At 40.7% G+C, this 21,853-nt stretch overlaps 1 protein-coding gene across 2 annotated transcripts in view; it reads right to left on the bottom strand.

Moving 5' to 3' along the window:
• LOC141129114 (transient receptor potential cation channel subfamily V member 3-like) overlaps window positions 1-21,853 on the bottom strand; it is a 103,060-nt gene that overhangs the window by 4,229 nt on the left and 76,978 nt on the right. The window contains exons 11-15 of one of the 2 annotated variants that reach the window (XM_073616917.1): window positions 19,263-19,428; window positions 7,125-7,191; window positions 6,556-6,827; window positions 3,319-3,431; window positions 1,911-1,981 (exon numbers count right to left, since the gene is read on the bottom strand). In XM_073616917.1, the coding sequence (XP_073473018.1) occupies window positions 1,911-1,981; window positions 3,319-3,431; window positions 6,556-6,827; window positions 7,125-7,191; window positions 19,263-19,428 (689 nt within the window). The remainder of the gene's footprint in view (window positions 1-1,910; window positions 1,982-3,318; window positions 3,432-6,555; window positions 6,828-7,124; window positions 7,192-19,262; window positions 19,429-21,853) is intronic. The other variant, XM_073616918.1, reaches the window with a different exon arrangement.

The following is a 21,853-nucleotide window of genomic DNA, read 5'->3' as shown; positions in this document are numbered from 1 at the left end:
GTATTGGTTTTATTCCCATGCTCGCTCAGTGGTACATGGCTTGATGCCGCCGATGGTTGTTGGCCGATTGAATCTGCATTTTGAGGTAAATGGTTCACATATCATTATTCCAAGTGAACACATTATATGACTTATATAACAAAACTTAAGCTATGAATTATGTTATCACGATGTATCTACATTTATCTACATCTAATTTTTTGTGTCCTGTCCCTTATTTGTCTATCTCCTGAAGAAGCGGGTCACCGCGAAACATGTTGAGAGTTCGATGAGCTACACTATATGCCCTCTCTGGAGTATTGCCAGGTAGAGGTGATCCCATACATGTGTGGGGGGTGTAGCAACTATCAAGAGGAACACATATATTTTATTAATTTGTATGTTCATTTCCTTTTTTCTTATGCTGTATTGTCAAACTATGTGTGTAAATAAAATATATTGTATTTTAAACAATTGTATGATGTCACACAACGGTACTGAGACAATCCTGCTGCCCCATTGTCCCAATTGTACTTTTTCACAAATATATAAAGAAGATCTAAACTCAATCACCAAAAATTCTTATACAAATTTAGCATGTAATGTAACTAAAGAAGTTGTTATCAATATTTTCATTATTAAAAAAATATCCTGGCATGAAAGTCCTTATTCAGGCCCTTCCTGTTATGGGGTGACAGCTGTCTCCCAATTTTGCTCTTGCGCTGTCACCCTGTTAACTTCAGTTCTGTCAAAAACGACACTTAGCCTGTGCCAACACACTGCACAGGTTATACTGTTCTCACTATCAGGAGGCTGATCCAGAGCAATGATGTTCAGCTGATACTGGAATAAATGCATATAGACAGGAAGTGGCTGAACAACTGCAGAAGATCAAGAGCACAGAGATACAAAAAGAATATAAAAAGAGTGAGAACAGTAAAAAAAAAAAAGCATTTGCTTATGATACACAGTGCTTTAGCAAACTAAATGTTATCTAGTTAAAGTTTAGATTTACAGTAAAGACTAAGGCTACATTCAAAGTGGCAAATTGGCTGGTGAGAATTTTAGCGTCAGGAATCAGAGATTCCTGCTGTGGCTCTGAATGAGCCGGTGCAGCCATCGGCCCTGTTCACTATAATGACAGGTCGCCGGTGGTCACAGCAACTCTCTGCTGTCCACACAGCTAGCGATTACCTGTGGTGATTGCTGATGGACACACGAATAAACTACAAGTGCCATCTTCCACCACAGCAGACGGACTTGTAGTTCTCAGTGGTACACAAGTGCGGTGATCACAGCACTTGTCCATTGACTCTTCATCCAGCTCTCAACTGTAAGTCTTCAACTGAAAGTCTTTACCTAGGTTCAGACAAAAAGCTGGAGGAGGAGTCTGCAGGATCCACTGTTTCAGTTGCAATACTCTGCAGGCTGATTTTCTAAATAATAAATGCAAATATGCATTTATTATTTCTTTGCAAAAGGTGGATTTAGCCTTTAAACTGTTGCTTCCTTCCACTGCCAGTAACAAGCTCTGCAGCCAGCCCCACCTTTGAACAGTCGTAGATAGTTGTGAAAGTCTGGGATCAGGAAAATCAGCACAGTAGTTAAAAGTTAAATTCACCTTTCACAGAAACAGGCCCAGGCAGACAAAGAACCCCAGCAGTTTTAACTGTATTTCATTTTTTGTTAAAATACAGGTAGATGTAGATGCCATAACAGTAGGACCGTTCTGTTCCCTGTGTGGCCTGGCCCAAATAGTCCTTGAGTCCTATAATAATTGCCCCCTTTGGGGAATACCTCTAGCATTGCAAGAGCAAGCATACTTCATGTTTCAAAAGCTACACATGTGCAGTGCGTGCTCTTCCTCTGCCTGTCCCAGCAGGAGCTGCACTCAGCATTTTTTAGGTTTACCATTGTAAAACAATACACACCATTTAACTTGGGCTCATCGTTCAAGCACGTAACCTGATTATGCCACTCCGTCCATTTAACTTCATTAATTCTGTAGACAACAAAAATGGAAACATATTGAATAATTATTGGTGGCACTAGTGTACATATTCAAAAAATTTGAGCAAAACTGATATAAGCGACGATTAATCTAACAGAGCATCAGATAGCATTAAAAACTCGACAGAGGTTCCAATCCTTCCCCCACTAAAACTTAAAAAAAAAAATTAAAAACCTTTTGGCTGGACATAACCTTTCATTGCAAAGTGTATGAACCCAGAGCAATGAATCAAATCTCAGCTTGATGAAGGTTGCTTATTGGAACATGATTTCTAATTAGCTTCCTTAAACCTTTCATTTTCTTTCAAATCTATTTTCTTTCAAATCTATTAATATTAAAATATATTTGTTATCAAACCTGGGTCCATTGGAACATATTAACATTCTCGGAAGAAGGAAAGGCCCTCAATTCTTCCGGAAGGGTACAAAGACACTGTATCCTAATGGCACGTCCTCGGGTTCCTTCAACCCTCTGCCGGCAACCACACTAGTCTTACTCCCCCCTCCACCCCCCCCCCCTTTTTTTCTTCTCCTTCCTCCCTTCCCCTATTGTTTTCTCACTCCTACATTTCTCTAGCTCTTTCCTTTTCCTTTCACTGTTTTTTAATATGAAAAGTGCTCTATCCCCTGCATTCATGGTGGCAGCGACTACTTGATCCAAGAGAGGCGACCCCTCTTACACCATTTTAAGCTCTGTAGATTTTGTGTTTGTTAGGTGTTCCGAAAAGGTCGCCCATACACTTCATACTAATTATAACTAATAATAAGTATTTACAGCTAATTCTAGATCTCTCTGAGGTCACTTCATTCATGTACAGTATATGTCTAATGTGATATACTGCTCTGTGTATGCTGGATACTTTAAATAAAGAGTTTGAAAAATATATATATATGTATACAGTATATTCTTTATCAGCATTTACACATTATGTAAAGGACCATTCCATCCAAAACTGATATATACTTTTTGTATGTGCTGGAGAGTTATCCCATCTGGCAGTTCCCTATATTTCTCTCGGACTCATTTGAGCTCTTCTCTTGAGTTGCGGGTTTGCACATCTACTGATCCCCTTTTTGAAAGTTTCATAATATTTCTTTTGCACTTTTTGAGGAACACATAAAGGCAGATGGGAATATCCAAATTTCATTGGTGAGCTGCAGCAGAGTTGGGAATTATGGCAGGTAGATCTTGCTGTTGGAGCATCCAAGACATACTGTATAAGAAGCCAGGGTCTTCACTCAAACAGGCTTGGTGCATAAATAAAATATCCTATTTGGGTAGACTGACCCTTATACATTTATACAAGCTTTCTACAGTATGTTAATTACCTTAAACATAATCTTCGGTCCTTTTCTGAGATGTTGCAAATGTTTCCAAGTTTAAATTTATTTCTTAAACAGGTTGGCAAGCATTTCTCATACTCCAGAATGGTTCTAGCTCTCTGAAAAAGAAATGTCTTTCTCCTTATAATGTGCATGAAAACATCAGTTTTTATATACATTGTAACGTTCCTTCTACTGATAGATCATGGTTATAGTTTATTGTAGAAGGTTAAAAATGTCATCCCGCAATAGCACTGATAAAAAAAAGTCAATTTGTCCAAAAGGCTGATTCATTAAAGTGGGCCTTCCATTAAAAAGTAAAATGATCTTTTAGAAAAATTTAAAAAGGACCTACCTTACAAGCCTAGGTGTCATAACTGGACCTTCTGGGGAGATCCCGCGAAAGCATTCAAAATCTCATATGTAGCACTGGAGCATCTCCTTGTGAGAATCGGAATAATCAGGATCTCACATCTACAGAATTCACCTGAAAGCCTGCTCTAGGATAAGCATATATTTCTTTTTCTCAGTATTAAAAAAAAGTCCTGCAAGCAGCATCTTTGGGGTGGTGCAGGAGCAGTGTATACACCACTCCTAAACAGCAACTGTGATTGAAATCAATGGGCAGCGCTGCCGAAGCACCTGCTTTGTGGGCAGTTTTAACCCTTTCCTTGGCCGCTAGCGGGGTTAAAAGTGCCCCGCTAGCAGCCGAAAAGTGCCGCTATAACAGCAGTAAAGCACTGCTAAAACTAGCGGTGCTTTACCGCTAACGCGGCCTGTAACCTAGTGTGAAAGAACTCTTACTGATGGTAAAACAAAGCCTGAAACTGCTGTATGCAGTTTGAAATAAATGGCTCTATAATATTAGGCAACATTTGCACTGTACACCAAAGGTTCTTGATTTGGCTGTTGGGAATGGACCGATGGATCGATTGGTATGGTTCACTCCACTGTCCAGGAATGAAGAATAATCTTATTTTTGGGATATGTGATGGAATGAGACATGTACACTTGCTGGTCACTTCATTAGGTACACCTTGCTAGTACCACGTTGGACCCCCTTTCGCCTTCAGAACATCCTTAATTCTTCGTGGCATAGATTCAACAAGGTGTTGGAAACATTTTTCGGAGATTTTGGTCCATATTGACATGATAGATTTGTCGGCTGCGCATCCATGATGTGAATCTCCCTTCCACCACATCCCAAGGGTGCTCTATTGGATTGAGATCTGGTGACTGTGGAGGCCATCGGAGTACAGTAAATTCATTGTAATTTTCAAGAAACTAGTGGTGAGATTATTTAAGTTTTGTGACATGGTGCATTATACTGCAGGAAGTAGCCATCAGAAGATGAGTACACTGTAGTCATGAACGGATGGACATGGTCAGCAACAATACTCAGGTAGGCCATGGCGTTTCACCACTTGCCGACCAGCCACCGCAGTTTTACTGTGGCAGAATGGCACTGCTGGGCGAAGCGACGTTATTTTATGTCGCTTCGCCCTGTGGCCACTAGGGGTGCCCGCTGCACGCCCCCCAAGTTGATGCGAGTGCCCAGCAGTCACGATCACCGCCGGGCTCCCGCGATCATCGCTGAGACACAGAGAACCAGGATCTGTGTGTGTGTGTAAACACACAGTTTCCGGTTCTCTGAGGGGAGAAGTGACAGATCGTCTGTTCATACAGAGTATGAACAGCGATCTATCTCTTCCCCTACACAGTCCCCTCCCCCCTTCAGTTAGAAATCCCAAACAGGGAACACAATTAACCCCTTGATAGCCCCCTAGGGTTAACCCCTTCAATGCCAGTGACATTTTACAGTAATCAATGCATTTTTATACCACTGATCGCTGTATTAATGCCAATGGTCCCAAAAATGTGTCAAAATTGTCCGATGTGTCCTCCATAATGTCGCAGTCCTGATAAAAATCGCAGATCGCCGCCATTACTAGTAAAAAGAAATTAATAATAAAATTACCATAAAACTATCCCCTGTTTTGTATACGCTATAAATTTTGCGAAAACCAATCAATATACGCTTATTGCGATTTTTTTTTTACCAAAAAAATGTAGAAGAATACATATCGGCCTAAACTGAGGAAAAAATTGTTTTTTATATATTTTTGGGGGATATTTATTATAGCAAAAAGTAAAAAATATTGTGTTTTTTTCAAAATGGTCGCTCTTTTTTTGTTTAAAGCGCAAAAAATAAAAACCGTAGAGGCAATCAAATACACCCAAAAGAAAGCTCTATTTGTGGGTAAAAAAAGGACGTCAATTTTGTTTGGGTGCAACGTCGCACAACGCGCAATTGTCAGTTAAAGCGATGCAGTGCCGAATCGCAAAAAGTGCTCTGGTCAGGAAGGGGGTAGAATCTTCTGGGGCTGAAGCGGTTAAACGATGCTCAATTGGTACTAAGGGGCCCAAATGTGCCAAGAAAATATCCCCCCACACTATTACACCACCAGCCTGAACTGTTGATACCAGGCAGAATGGATCCATGCTTTCATGTTGTTTACACCAAATTCTGCTCCTACCATCTGAATGTTGAAGGTGAATTTGAGACTTATCAGACCATGTAACGTTTTTCCAATCTTCTATTGTCCAATTTTGGTGAGCCTGTGTGAAATGTAGCCTCAGTTTTCTGTTCTTAGCTGACAAGAGTGGCACCCAGTGTGGTCTTCTGCTGCTGTCTGCTTTAAGGTTTGATGTGTTGTGCATTCAGAGATGGTATTCTGCATACCTTGGTTGTAATGAGTGGTTATTTGAGTTACTGTTGCCTTTCTATCATCTTGAACATCTTTCTCCTCTGACCTCTGACATCAATAAGGCATTTTTATCCACACAACTGCCGCTCACTGGATATTTTCTCTTTTTCAGACCATTCTCTGTAAACCCTAGAGATGGTTGCGCGTGAAAATCCCAGTAGATCAGCAGTTTTTTAAATACTCAGACCAGCCTGTCTGCCTCCAACAGCCATGCCACCTTCAAAGTCCCTTTCTTCCCCATTCTGATGCTCGGTTTGAACTTCAGCGAATCGTCTTCACCACGTCCAGATGCCTAAATAAATTGATTTGCTGTCATGTGATTGGCTGTTTAGCTAATTGGTGTTACCAAGCAATTCAACAGGTGTACCTAATAAAGTGGCCGGTGAGTGTATATACAGTACCTCCTGTTTTAAGAAGGCTTTACTCTGCTATATATTTACCATTGTAAACTGACAAGATTGTTGCTTATACCAACCTGAAGTCTCCAAATATTCTCACTGTCCTTTGAAATGTCATCAACAGTCTGTCCCATTAATACAATCAGCATGTTTAGAAGAAGCACGAATGTTAGAATGACATAGGTAATAAGAAGCAGCAAAAACAGGCCTGGGTATTTTGAATCTTGCTGCATCTCCAAATCTCCTAATCCTATGGTAAGTTTAAACAATTCCATAATTGCTCTTCCAAAGGTGTTATATCTCCTGCAATCTGCGTCATCGGGGCAGTGTTCAATTAATGAGGCAAGAGCTGAAAAGAAAACAATTTATATTCTTATTTAAACAGAACAAACTAATTATATCAAAAATCATGTTATAGGAAGCCTGTTCTATTTTTTTCAGGAGAGCATAGTTTCTTATTGTATACCCTATTAGTGTGCATAAAGAACATCTCTCCATGCGATATTCCATCTGGTAGAGGTAGCACCACAAGAGTTCATCACCCTGCCCTTCTACCCTGCATCATGACTCTAGTTGCCAGTCCCCTGTATAGCTTTGTGCCCAATGGAATAATGTGGCCAATTGTTTAAGAAGACAGAGCACTTACCAACACCAAAGCCACATAAGAACAGAACATACACGAGTAAGAATTTTAAGACATCATTCCAGATGACCTGTAAAACAGAATATATTGGTCATTTAAATCATATTATGCTTCTTGTACAATTGTAGCTTTATTCAATATTTTTAAGAACACACATTCTACTATATTATTCTTCTGCAATCCAAGCAATAACTGAGTTTGATCATAATGTGTTTTACATTTAAGCAAACATTCAAGTATGTCTGTATTGCTATTTAGTATGTTAATTTTAATATATACAGTTAGGTCCATATACAGTGCCTTGAAAAAAATATTCATACCCCTTGAAATTTTCCACATTTTGTTATGTTACAACCAAAAACATAAATGTATTTTATTAGGATTTTATGTGATCCCAACACAAAGTGGAACATTATAGTGAAGTGGAAGGAAAATTATAAATGGTTTTCAAAATGTTTCACAAATAAATATCTGAAAAGTGTGGCATGCATTTGTATTCAGGACCCTTTACTCTGATACCCCTAGCTAAAATTTAGTGAAACGAATTGCCTTCAGAAGTCACCTCATTTTTAAATAGAGTCCACCTGTGTGTAATTTAATCTCAGTATAAATACAGCTGTTCTGTGAAGCTCTCAGAGGTTTGTTAGAGAATCTTAGTGAACAAAGAGCATCATGAAGGCCAAGAAACACACCAGACAGGTCAGGGGTAACATTTTGGAAAAAGTTAAAGCAGGGCTATGTTATAAAAAAGATCCCAAGCTTTGAACATCTCACGGAGCACTGTTCAATCCATCATCCGAAAATGGAAAGAGTATAGCACAACTGCAAACCTACCAAAACATGGCCGTCCACCAAAACTGACAGGCCGGGCAAGGAGAGTATTAATTTAGAGAAGTACCCAAGAGGTCAATGGTGACTCTGGAGGAGCTGCAGAGATCCACAGCTCAGGTGGGAGAATCTGTCCACAGAACAACTATTAGTCGTGCACTCCACAAATCTGACCTTTATGGAAGAGTGGAAAGAAGAAAGCCATTGTTGAAGGAAAATCATAAGAAGTCCAGCTTGCAGTTTGCGAGAAGCCATGTAGGGGACACAGTAAACATGTGGAAGAAGGTACATCATTTTGTGGGGATGCTTTTCTTCAACAGGGGCAGGGAAGCTGGTCAGAGTTGATGGGAAGATGGATAGAGCCAAATACAGGACCAAATACAGGGCAAGAAAACCTGTTAGAGTCTGCAAAAGACTTGAGACTGGGGCGGAGGTTCTCCTTTCAGCAGGACAATGACCCTAAACATACAGCCAGAGCTAAATCCGAATGAGAATCTGTGGCAAGACTTGAAAATTGCTGTTCACAGACGCTCTCCATCCAATCTGACAGAGCTTGACCTATTTTGCAAAGAAGAATGGGCAAAAATTTCACTCTCTAGATGTGCAAAGCTGGTAGAGACATACCCAAAAAGACTTGCAGCTGAAAATGCAGCAAAAGGTGGTTCTACAAAGATTCGGGGGGGGGGGGGGGGGGGGGGGGGTTAATACAAATGCACGCCACACTTTTCACATATTTATTTGTAAAAAAATTTGAAAACCATTTATCATTTTTTTTTACACTTCACAATTATGTGCCACTTTGTGTTTGTCTATCACAAAAAAAATCCCAAATAAAATACATTTATGTTTTTGATTGTAATATGACAAAATGTGGAAAATTATAATGGGAAGGAATAGTTTTTCAAGGCACTGTATATTTGGACACAGGCACAATTTTCATACTTTTGGCTCTGTATGCCACCAGAATAAAATTAAAATGAAACAATCCAAATGAATTTGAAGTGCAGACTTTCCGCTTTAATGCAAGGGCTTGAACATAAATATCAAGTACAAATTTTAGGAACTGTAACCATTTTTATACACGGTCCCCCCATTTTCAGGGGCTCAAATGAAATTGGACAAAATATAATCATAAATAAAATGTTCATTTGTAATATTTTGTTGAGAATCCTTTACTGGCAATGACTGCCTGAAGTCTGGAACCCATGGACATTACCAAAGACTGGGTTTCCTCCTTTTTGCTGCTTTGCCAGGCTCTAACTGCAGCTGTCTTTAGTTGTTCTTTTTTTGAGGGTCTTTCTGCCTTTAGTTTTGCCTTCAGGAAGTGAAATACATTGGGTTGAGATCAGGTGATTGACTCGGCCATTGCAGAATATTCCACTTTTTTCCTTCAAAAGCTCCTGGGTTGCTTTTGCAGTGTGTTTTGGATCATTGCTCATCTGTACTGTGAAGCGCTGTCCAATCAACTTTGCTGCATTTAGCTGAATCTGGGCTCACAGTATACAGTATCTCACAAAAGTGAGTACACCCCTCACATTTTTGTAAATATTTTATTATATCTTTTCATGTGACAACACTGAAGAAATTGAACTTTGCTACAATGTAAAGTAGTGAGTGTACAGCTTGAATGACAATGTAAAAGTGCTGTCTGTTCAAAATAACTCAACACACAGCCATTAATGTCTAAACCGCTGGCAACAAAAGTGAGTACACCCCTAGGTGAAAATGTCCAAATTGGGCCCAATTAGCCATTTTCCCTCCCTTGCGTCATGTGACTCATTAGTGTTACAAGGTCTCAGGTGTAAATGGGGAGCAGGTGAGTTAAATTTGGTGTTATCGCTCTCACTCTCTTATACTGGTCATTGGAGGTTCAACATGGCACCTCATGGCAAAGAACTCTCTGAGGATATGAAAAAAAGAATTGTTGCTCTACATAAAGATTGCCTAGGCTATAAGAAGATTGCCAAGGCCCTGAAACTGAGCTGCAGCACGGTGGCCAAGACCATACAGCGGTTTAACAGGACAGGGTCCACTCAGAACAGGCCTCACCATGGTCGACCAAAGAAGTTGAGTGCATGCGACTATGTCTGTATCTATACTACTTTATTGGTACTGTATGCATCAAAATCATGGACTTGACTATAAATTAAATCCAATCATTTTACCTACTCACATGTATTCATTTTTATTATACTTTCAATTGACATGCTTCATATAAAGTCCCACTTGCCCCTCTCTTTTTCTTTTATATATGAACCCGGGATGGAAGCATGCCATTGATATTTAGTTATGCGACTGGTCACTTTCTTTTGTCTATATTTATATTTGGGTGGAAGACACCCGCTCCCTCGGTGACCAAGTCGCACCATCATTAATTTTTGTTCATCCTTAGTTCAAATATCTTTTTGTATTTTTATCCCAACTCCGTTACCAATTTTCCAACACAGTAACAGTCCGTGACTATATAATATATTTTTACATGTGTTTCCTTGAGTTTATTGAGAACTATTTTGTACTAATTCCAAGGTTTTTATTCCCTGGAATCCACTTATTGATTTAAATCCAGCATATGGGCTGGGGTGTTTTGATATTTTGCAGTCTCTATGTCCGGGGTTGCGATGCGCTCAGCTCCCTCCCCACCTCCCCTCATTTATTTCGGGGCGGCTGGGGCCCGATCTCAACGCATCGGCGCCATGCATTCTTTTTTTTTTTTTTTTTTTTCTCCATCTGACGCCTACAGCTGTGATGAGTAGACATCCACTGAGTTACTCTCAGCTGTGATTGCTCTCTCGTCTCTCAGCTGCCAATGACGTCATGCATGACGCTGGCAGGGACCCGCCCAGGGCCAGAGTATATCAGCTGGGACCGACAGACTGACGGTTCACTCCCTCACTGTGCTTCGCTAGGAAGGGACCGCTCTGTAAAGCAGCCACTATTCAACACATGGGTAATTAATATATATTTTTATTTATTTTTTTTATATATCTTTTTTTCTGCTTACAGTACACACATTCCCATCCTCTCACCCATTTACCTGGCGCACGACACTCTCTATTTTCACACATTTCCTAGGGATTTCTTCTTCTATCTCTTTTCACGTGCATTTTTATGCATCTATTTTATTTCTATTCCCCTTTATCATCTCATTTTTCACACATTTACTCTTTCAGATGTACCTAGTACATATTTCTTTCAGTCATTCTATTCATCCAACATGTTCTACTCTAGATTTACTTTCTTTGACACATTCCATTTTCTTTAATTTTCTGCAGATTTTCCCATTTACAACTCATTGACCAGTATATTGAGGGCTCAGGAATCAGTTGGCTGTGGTTTCTCCTGGCCCACCCTCCAATCACTTTGGGAGGATGGTCGGTGCCCTGCCTCAACCCCGGTTGAGACGGTTATATCTCACACCCTAACAGATCCCATTGCTGGCGACTCTCCTTGACTTTTGGACTATTTTGTAAGTAGCTTCTCTATTCAAAGTAGACAATGGACATTTCTGATACGATTTTCTCTATTGGCTGGAGGTTCCACATGTATCAATATTTATGATATTCCTTTGTTTTTCTCAGTTAAATTATGCATCCCACCCCTGATGACTGGCAAGAAGCCAAGAAACACGTCGGGTTCGCAAACTAAGGATGCCCTATCAAGCCTAAATCATATCCCTGACATTTATCAATTTTTTATCGAGTTTTCTCATTTCATGCGATTTTGTGATTTTGATTGGCGATTTTAATTCATGTATTTCTGTTATGAATTGCATATATGTATGTCCATTGATTTGTTTTACACTACTGAGTCTTCAATGATTGTTACTGCTAAATATGCTTATATATCAATTCATGCGACTATGTCTGTATCTATACTACTTTATTGGTACTGTATGCATCAAAATCATGGACTTGACTATAAATTAAATCCAATCATTTTACCTACTCACATGTATTCATTTTTATTATACTTTCAATTGACATGCTTCATATAAAGTCCCACTTGCCCCTCTCTTTTTCTTTTACAAAGAAGTTGAGTGCATGTGCGCAGCGTCATATCCAGAGGTTGTCTTTGGGAAATAGATGTATGAGTGCTGCCAGCATTGCTGCAGAGGTTGAATGGGTGGGGGGTCAGCCTGTCAGTGCTTAGACCATATGGCGCACACTGAATCAAATTGGTCTGCGTGGCTGTCGTCCAAGAAGGAAGCCTCTTCTAAAGATGATGCACAAGAAAGCCCACAAACAGTTTGCTGAAGACAAGCAGACTAAGGACATGGATTACTGGAACCATGTCCTGTGGTCTGATGAGACCAAGATAAACTTATTTGGTTCAGATGGTGTCAAGCGTGTGTGGCGGCAGCCAGGTGAGGAGTACAAAGACAAGTGTGTCTTGCCTGCAGTCAAGCATGGTGGTGGGAGTGTCATGGTCTGAGGCTGCATGAGTGCTGCTGGCACTGGGGAGCTACAGTTCATTGAGGGAACCGTGAATGCCAACATGTACTGTGACATACTGAAGCAGAGCATGATCCCCTCCCTTCAGAGACTGGGCCGCAGGGCAGAATGATAACGACCCCCAACATACCTCCAAGACGACCACTGCCTTGCTAAAGAAGCTGAGGGTAAAGGTGATGGACTGGCCAAGTATATCTCCAGATCTAAACCCTATTGAGCATCTGTGGGGCATCCTCAAATGGAAGGTGGAGGAGTGCAAGGTCTCTAACATCCACCAGCTCCGTGATGTCGTCGTGGAGGAGTGGAAGAAGACTCTAGTGGCAACCTGTGAAGCTCTTGTGAACTCCATGCCCAAGAGGGTTAAGGCAGTACTGGAAAATAATGGTGGCCACACAAAATATTTACACTTTGGGCCCAATTTGGACATTTTCACTTAGGGGTGTACTCACATTTGTTGTCAGTGGTTTAGACATTAATGGCTGTGTTGAGTTATTTTGAGGGGACAGCAAATTTATACTGTTATACAAGCTGTACACTCACTACTTTACATTGTAGCAAAGTGCCATTTCTTCAGTGTTGTCACATGAAAAGATATAATAAAATATTTACAAAGATGTGAGGGGTGTACTCACTTTTGTGAGATATTGTATCTCTAAACACTGCAAAATTCATCTGGCTGCTTCCGTCTTCTGTCAGATCATCAATAAACACCAATGACCCAGTGTCACTGGAAGCCATGCATGCCCATGCCATCACACTGCCTCCACCATGTTTTACAGGTGAGGTTGTGGGCTTTATTTCATGAGCTGTTCCAAGCCTTCTCCACACTTTTTTTCTTCCCCTCATTCTGATACAGATTAATCTTAGTTTCATCCATCCAAAGGATGCTTTTCCAGAACTGGTCTTTTTTTTTAGTTGTTTTTTAGTCTAATCTGGCTTTTCTATTCTTCAGGCTTATGAATGGTTTGGACCTTGTGGTGAACCCTCTGTATTTGCTCTTGTGAAGTCTTCTCTTGATTGTAGACTTTGACCATGATATGCCCACCTCCTGGAGAGTGTCTTTCACTTGTCTGGATGTTGTGAAAGGGTTTTTCTTTACCATAGAGAAGATCCTGCGATCATCCACCACTGTTGTCTTCCGTGGATGTCCAGGCCTTTTTATGTTGCTCAGCTCACCAATGCGTTCTTCTTACCTCCCAGGGCCGCCATCAGCGGGGTACAGGCATTACACCTGTAAGGGGCCCGAATGTTCCCAGGGGCCGTTCGCCCCCCGTTCTTAGCTCATGGCTGAGAGGAGAGAAAACACTTTTATTTCAGCAGTTCCTCCCCCCGCTCTCATGTCACGGCTGGAAAGAGGAGAGAAAACGGTCACATGATAATCTAACCCACCAGCAGACTTGCAGTTTGGTCCAACTGTCATTCAGCCGGGCCCCCTCCTCCTATCACGTGTCCCTGCGGCGATCTCGGTGGAGTCTGTTCCCAGCCTGCCAGTGACCGTCTCAGCCATGATGGTGAGTGGCAGAGGGGAGGGGGGGAAATGGATTGGCGTCTGTGCAGGGCATAGTGCTGGCTGCAGGGCCCGGGGGCTCTGCGAGGAGGGTAACAGTGTGTGTTTTGTTCTCTCTTTGTAGCAGGAAGGCCTGAATGACGGACCCAACTTCCTGTCAGAGGAGGACAGATCGGTAAGTGGCCACATACCCTTCTCATGGCTGTGTGACACCTCTCAGGGAATGGAATGGATGTGCCAATGTATGGCAGACATCATGGGCAGAGCCAGTATACAGATGTGCAGCTCATAGATACTCCCCATGGCATACACTACTTCCCATCCATTCATCCCCCTAGCATAGTCTGTGTCTTATTCACTGACCCCCCGTCATAGACTGTCCCCTATTCACTGACCCCCCATCATAGACTGCCCCCTATTCACTGACCCCCCCGTCATAGACTGCCCCCTATTCACTGACCCCCCCGTCACAGACTGCCCCCTATTCACTGACCCCCCCTGTCATAGACTGCCCCCTATTCACTGACCCCCCCATCATAGACTGCCCCCTATTCACGGACCCCCATCATAGACTGCCCCCTATTCAATGTACCCCCCATCATAGACTGCCAGGGCTGCCATTAGGGGGTACAGGCAGCACCCCCCGTTCTCAACTCGCTGCAGGAGAGGGAAGAGGAGGTGAGATGACACTTTGACTTTTTCACACCCCCCCCCCCAGTTCTCTGCTCCAGGGGGCCCATGCCTAAAGCTGTGTAAGGGGCCCCAAAATTTCTGATGGCAGCCCTGTTTCCCCCGAATGTACCAAACTGTTGATTTTGCAACTACTAATTTTGCTGCTATCTCTCTGATGGATTTGTTTTTGAAGCCTTACAATGGCCTGTTAAACTTGCATTGACAGCTCCTTAAATGATGTAGGTTTACAGCAATAGATTCCGAATGCAAATACCACATATAGAATCAACTCCAGACCTTTTACCTGCCTAATTGATGAAGAAATAATGAAGGAGTAGCCCACACCTGGCCATGAAACAGCTTTTGATTCAATCCAATTAATTTTGGACCCTTGAAAAAGGGGGGGTGGGGGTGGCTGTTTTTAAGAGCTGTAATTCCTAAACCCTTCCTTTGGATGTACCATACCCTCAAATAATACCTGAGAGTGTGCACTTTCAGCCCATATCCATTATATAACTATAGCTTATATATGTTTTGGTAAATAAAAAAAAAAACTAAAATTGTGCCTGTGTCTAAATATATATGGACCTAACTGTATATATATAGGTTCCCCTGATGAAGTCACATAATTCATAACGCGTAGGGCGTGAGTGGAGGCATACTGGAAGTGACGCGGTTTGGGAACAAGCTCGACGCTCGTGGATTTTCGCGCGCTACACGGCTTTTTAAATGTGAGTGTAACCCATGATGTTACTTAATAAATATATACAACGATATTACACTAAGAGAGCGCTCTTATTCCTTTATATATCCATACTGAGAGGAAATTAGAGGGAACACTTGGGAGAAACAGAGATGTAACACATGTGAGAGCAGATCATTGGAAACTACTATAGAGGACCCCAAGAGGTGATCATACGCTAGTACACTGTCTAAGGAACCATAGGCTATGCTGGTTTTTAACATACCTGAGGTGAGAGGCTAGAGAGTACAGAGGTGATGTGGGAGCAAGATTGTCACCTATATAATGAATAGCCACTACTAACGGTGAAGGGAAATCGTGCACAATTTCACAGAAAGGACTTTTTATATAAGGAAATTCATCAATGGACATGCACCACTATTATTTTGTTTTTGATATTTGTGTGTTAGGTGTCCAGCCTTGAGACACAAGAAATTATTATTATTTATGCACTAGGATCACTTTAATTATATGCATGCTAATGTTAATAACTAATAGAAACATTGGGTTCATCAACATTTCTTCTATTATTTTTGAACACATTGTTTTAAGATTATGGTTATCACTGGATGATTAGGCGCAATACACAGTTATTTGTGATTGTTTTATGCGCTGAGGTTACACACTGATCTTCTATTGATTTATGCACTGAAGTCACTGTGGAAAGACATATGCACATTTTTATTTTTATGTTACTTTAATGGGAGTGACTAAGTTTACCAACCACTCACAGGATAGCACTTTACACATCGGTATTATGAATAGTTACGGGTAAGCTATTTTAGTGAAGGCAGCAGTCTTTTTATATATATTTTTACATCCCACGTACATAGTGGTAGCGCGAGAGTAACACCTAATACACTATATATATATATATATATAGATATATAGATATATATCTATATATCTATATATATATATATATATAGATATAGATATATATTGATATATATATCGATATATATCTATATCGATATATATATAGGTATATATATATATTGCTGTGCATACATTTTAGCATGAAGAAATACTGTAAAGTAAGAATGCTTTCAAAAACATGTATTTTAATTGTTTATTTTTATCAGTTTACAAAATGCAAAGTGAGCCCACAGAAGAAAAATCTAAATCAAATCAATATTTGGTGCGACTACCCTTTGGCTTCAAACCAGCATCAATTCTTACACTTGCACACTTTGTATATTTGCATTAAGTTAGGGATTTTGTAGAATTAAATTCAGGTGTAAGTTTAACCAATAATACCAAATAGGTGCTAATGATCATCAATTTCATTCATAGGTTGAAACACAGTCGTTAACTGAAACAGAAACAGCTGTGTAGGAGACTTAAAACTGAGTGAGGAACAGCCAAACACTTCTACCGAGGTGAGGTTGTGGAAGACAGTTTCATGTCACAGGTCATACACCATGGCAAGACTGAGCACAGCAACAAAACACAAGGTATATAAGTCTTATGTGAAATACTTGGCTGTAGCAGGAGGCAGTTTGTTTGTGAAGGGGCTCTGTAACGAGCCCCTTTGCTCGCTCGGTTCCACTCTCCCGACACTCCTCTGCAGCTATTGAATCAGATTGCAACGTCTGATGGTTCGGTCATCCGATGCTCAGGGACTAGAACTACAGCTCTGTGCCGTTCTAGTCCAGTTGTGATAGCTCAGAACAAACACCAGGCAGGCTGTATGTAAGTTCAAACAGGAATCTCCTTTATTGCAAAATACAGGCTTTTATACACTTAAAGTGGAGGTGCAGACCTCCTGCTCATATTACTCTAACAATACAGCTGTAACCTAATTAACCTAATTAACCTAATTAACATGAGCTAATTAACAAATCCCTTTATACAGCCTAGATGACTCAGACATGACCGTTAGGCCAGACTGGCCATCTTGTAGTTCAGAAAATCCAATCAACATTATCACAAGCAACATAGACTCTTCTTCACACAATAGCAGAGTTAATTAGCACAAACAACAATGGGGATCTAATGACTCCTAGATCCCATACTAGAGACTTATTTACAATACACATTTTAGCAGACAACAGACAGACAGGTGCTGGAATTTACATCAGCATCTCCTAACAGTATCTGTCCCAGCATTATGAATCAGCCACTATTCCAATATGGCAAATCCAGGGTCCCCAGAGTCTGTGTGTCCTGGGGGACCAGGACCCGAATCCACAGTAATACCACCTCAAGGGTCCCCAGGCATACAGCTCACAAAGAGCACCGTTCCCCCAAATGCAAGGGCCCTGATCGATCGGCAAGAGGCTAGCATATAGTCCCCTCCAAAAGTCTCTCTCCCGGCTAGGTCTGTCACAGGCTCCAACAGTGAAACATGGTGGAGGTTCCTTGAAAGTTTGGGACTGAATTTCTGAAAATGGAGTTGGAGATTTGGTCAGGATCAATGGTGTCCTCAATACTGAGAAATACAGGCAGATAATTATCCATCATGCCATACCATCAGGGAGGTCTGTGATTGCCCCACAATTTATTCTACAGCAGGACAATGACCCCAAAGCCAATGTCATTAATACATATCTAACTAAAGAACTATCTAAAGAAGAACAAGGAGTTCTGGAAGTGATGTTTTGGTCCCCACAGAGCCCTCAACTCAACATTGTCTGTCTGGGATTACAGAAGGATTTGAGGCAGACTACATTCACAGAAGGTCTGTAGTTAGTCCTTCAAAATGTTTGAAACAACTTGCCTGCCCAGTTCCTGCAAAAAAAGCGTGCAAGTGTATCTATAAGAATTGATGCTGCTTTGAAGGCAAAGGGTGGTCACACCAAATATTGATTTTATTCAGATTTCTCTTCTGTTCATTTACTTTTTTTTACTCATTTTGTTAATTGGTAAAAATAAACTATTAAACTACTTCTGTTTCTGAAAGCTTTCTAAATTTACAGCATTTTTTAAACACCTGCCTAAATCTTTTGTACAGTACTGTATTGTTATATACATTATATAGATATACCTGTATATTTATATTATAGCATGATATTTTTATAAAAGGAAAAACAAATGAAATCATGTCACTCCAATGCACTATAGCAGTGATCTTCAAACTGTGGCCCGAGGGCCAGATGCAGCCCTTTGCTTGCCTTTATCCACCCATTGCGGCACTATTCCATCTACTGGTACCAACAATGGGGCATAACCCCTGTTGCTGACACCAACAATGGGGCACTATTTCTCCGACTGACACCAATGATGGGCCCACTATTCCTCCCACTGACACCATCAAAAGGCCACTATTCCTCCCACTGACACCAATGAAAGGGCACGAGTCCTCTCACTGGCACCAACAATTGGGCAAAATTCTCTCCATTGACACTATCGATGGGGCACTGTTCCTCCAACTGACACCAAAGATAGGGCATTGTTTACTCCCATTGGATGCCAGGACATTTTCTACTCTCCCTGGCCCTAGTCTGGCCCCCCTAAAGTCTGAAGGACAGTAAACTGGTCCTTTGTTTAGAAAGGTTGGAGACCCCTGCACTATAGGCTTGTTCACAGGTAAGGTTGGGGAGCAGTAAAACCCTGTGGTTGAGCCGCATTCATATAGCCTTCCAACTACTACACCCTTTGGCTGCAGGGGCAGTGGTCAAAGATGCACACATGCTTTGGATGCTTCTGTGGCTGACCCCTGCTGCTTTTCATCATGCATAGTGACCACTGAGTGCAACCCATTCACGTGAAGGGAGCCGCTATGCAAGTTCCCCACAGCTGCATGAAAAGCAGTAGCTTGAGCTCCATTAATTATTTGGGTCAGGTTACATTTTCTTTTCTGATTTTGCTGACTTTCAAAATAATAACTGATTAGTTCCTGAATTTGTGGTGACAAAAATTACAGAAAACAAAGCCCCTCCCAAATAAAAAGGGAAAGATCCATATCTAGTTGAAGAATTTTGCACATTGGTACTTGCCTTCTGGATCATTCCACTGTAGACTCCTAGGGACTGAAATCCTCTTGTATAATACATCAGGTTTGTCCATCCAAGGACCATGGCTATGACAGTAAAGGCCAGATACACGTCTACTCCAAATATACAACAGAACATTGATACCATAACAAGGACTGCTTGTATGAAACTGTAAAAAATAATATTTAACTTAAAACTTCTACATTTGGTTGAAAACTGTAAATGACACAGTATGTGTAACATATGAAGCCAACACCTGGGATTGTCTGTGGGTATTTTAGTCTTTTTAATGTCTACCTATACTAAAAAAAAAAAAAAAAAAAAAAGACTCCATCAACCACTTATATAGTAGCTCATGAATTGTTGTGGTATTTGTGGCACAATTATGATTTTGACAGAATGCTAAAGATTTTAGCAGGAATACCCATTCCCTTCATGATATACCATGTGTCCATCTTCAGTCTGTTTAATGGTAATTCATTAGCATTAGGCATGTGCAATTCGTTTCGTTCCGAATTCGTTTTTTAACAAATTTTGACAAATTCGTTAATTCGGAAATATCCGAATTAACGAAAACCCGTTTAACGAATTTTTACGAATATTCGTAAATTTGAAATATTTGTAAATTCGTAAATTCGTACATTTGTAATTTATGAATGAACATTCGTACATTCGTAAATTCGTATATTCGTACATTAGTAAATTAGTGAATTCGTAAATTTGTAAATTCGGAAATTAGGAAATCTGAAAAAATAATTAACTAATAATAACTTAACTATTGCTAGTAACTATTAAATTATAGGTATTGTAATTTCCTTTCAAATTTGGCTGTTAGTGAACATAACACATACAAATTTATTCGAAGTTACGAATGATCCGAAATAACGAATGCCGCATCCAAACGAATGGATCCTAATGAATTACTATAATAAATAACAATAATAATAATAAAAACATTTTATTATTATTATTTATTATTAATTTGTTCCGTTCCATTCGTTTAGATCAGGGGTCTCAAACTGGCGGCCCTCCAGCTGTTGCGAAACTACAAGTCCCATCATGCCTTTGCTTGTGGGAGTCATGCTTGTAACTGTCAGCCTTGCAATGCCTGATGGGACTTGTAGTTTTGCAACAGCTGGAGGGCCACCAGTTTGAGACCCCTGGTTTAGATGCAGCATTCTTTATTTCGGATAATTCGTAACTTCGGATAAATTCGTGTTGGTTACGTTCACTGACAGCCAAATTTGAAAGGAAATTACAATACCTATAATTTAAATCGTTAGTTACTATTTCAAATTTTCGAATTTTCGGGTTTTTGGATTTTCAAATTTTGAATTTACAAATTTCCGAATTTTCTAATTTACAAATGTACAAATTTACGAATTTACGAATGTACGAATGTAAGAATGTAAGATTGTACGAATTCACGAATGTACGAATGTAGTAATGAGCGAATGTACAAATTTACGAATGTACGAATGAACTAATTTACGAATGTACGAATTTACGAACTGCGATCCTAACGAATGACCTGAAAAACGAAAAAAAATAAATAAACTAATGAAACGAAAATGAACAAATTTTTTGGCTGTGCACATACTGTATCTAATTAGCATCATATTACTCTTTATTTGTTGCTTAATGAGTAGGCATATGACACGGAGTTGAAAAGCTAGATCAGGAAACAATAAGAATTGTCATACTATGTAGTGTGGTCAGGGCCTCATAGGGGATACAGCCAACCTTCCTTTAATGGGCCCCATCCTTTCAGCAGAGGAGCTTGAGGGCATAGAGGGGACTTCTTAATTATATCTGGGTGCAGGCACTACCATGGGCTGCAGCTGCAAACAATTAAAGTACGGTTCCCTGGGTCCAATCGATTCAGGCAGGCCCCAGGAAGAGAAGGGATTTTTTTGGGTTCTTTGGGTGCAGGCAAGGTAATGCTGTGGGTTACTAACTAATGACAATTAAAGTAAAGTTCAAGCCTGTGCAGGGCTGCCTGTACCTGGCAGGTTGATACAGGATGGAGTTAGCAGCCAGTTCTGGTGTGAAGCAAGAAAGGGGAACTGGCTGTGGAGAATTCATCTTGCGAGTTGTGTGAGTCTGGGAAGCAGAACTAGTGCCTGAGGGAGGTTATTAATAAGGTTATTAATAATAACCTCCCCCAGGCAGCAATAATACCCTCCTCCCCATACAGCAGTAATAAGTTATTGCCCTCTGGGAGCGGAAGTTACTTTTTTTGTAGCCACTTTGTCCTAACTAGGAGCTACCAGTAAATTTAGCTTTGCTGATGTAAAGAAAGCCCTTCTGTGCACAGGCTAAAACATGTTCCTTTTCATGCCCGCAAGAATTGGGCACTGGTTAATGTATATGTGCAAATTTGCGTGTAAACACACAAGCCGCCGCGCATTCTCGTGCATGATGGCACACACGTGCACCTGTGACAGATGTTAGCACCAAACAGGCTATTTAACCCCTGCTTCTGTCTGCTCCATTGGCTTCTATTGTACCGATTGGCTCCTGACCCAGCATGTACCCAGGCCATGCTATTGCCTGCTCCTTTGTACCTACCAGTACCTATCTGTCCTACCAGT

This window comes from Aquarana catesbeiana, linkage group LG02, assembly GCF_042186555.1.
Source record: "Aquarana catesbeiana isolate 2022-GZ linkage group LG02, ASM4218655v1, whole genome shotgun sequence".
Lineage (NCBI taxonomy): Eukaryota > Metazoa > Chordata > Amphibia > Anura > Ranidae > Aquarana > Aquarana catesbeiana.
The sequence above is the reverse complement of the archived record's forward strand: the minus strand, read 5'-3'. Positions and strand labels throughout refer to the sequence as shown.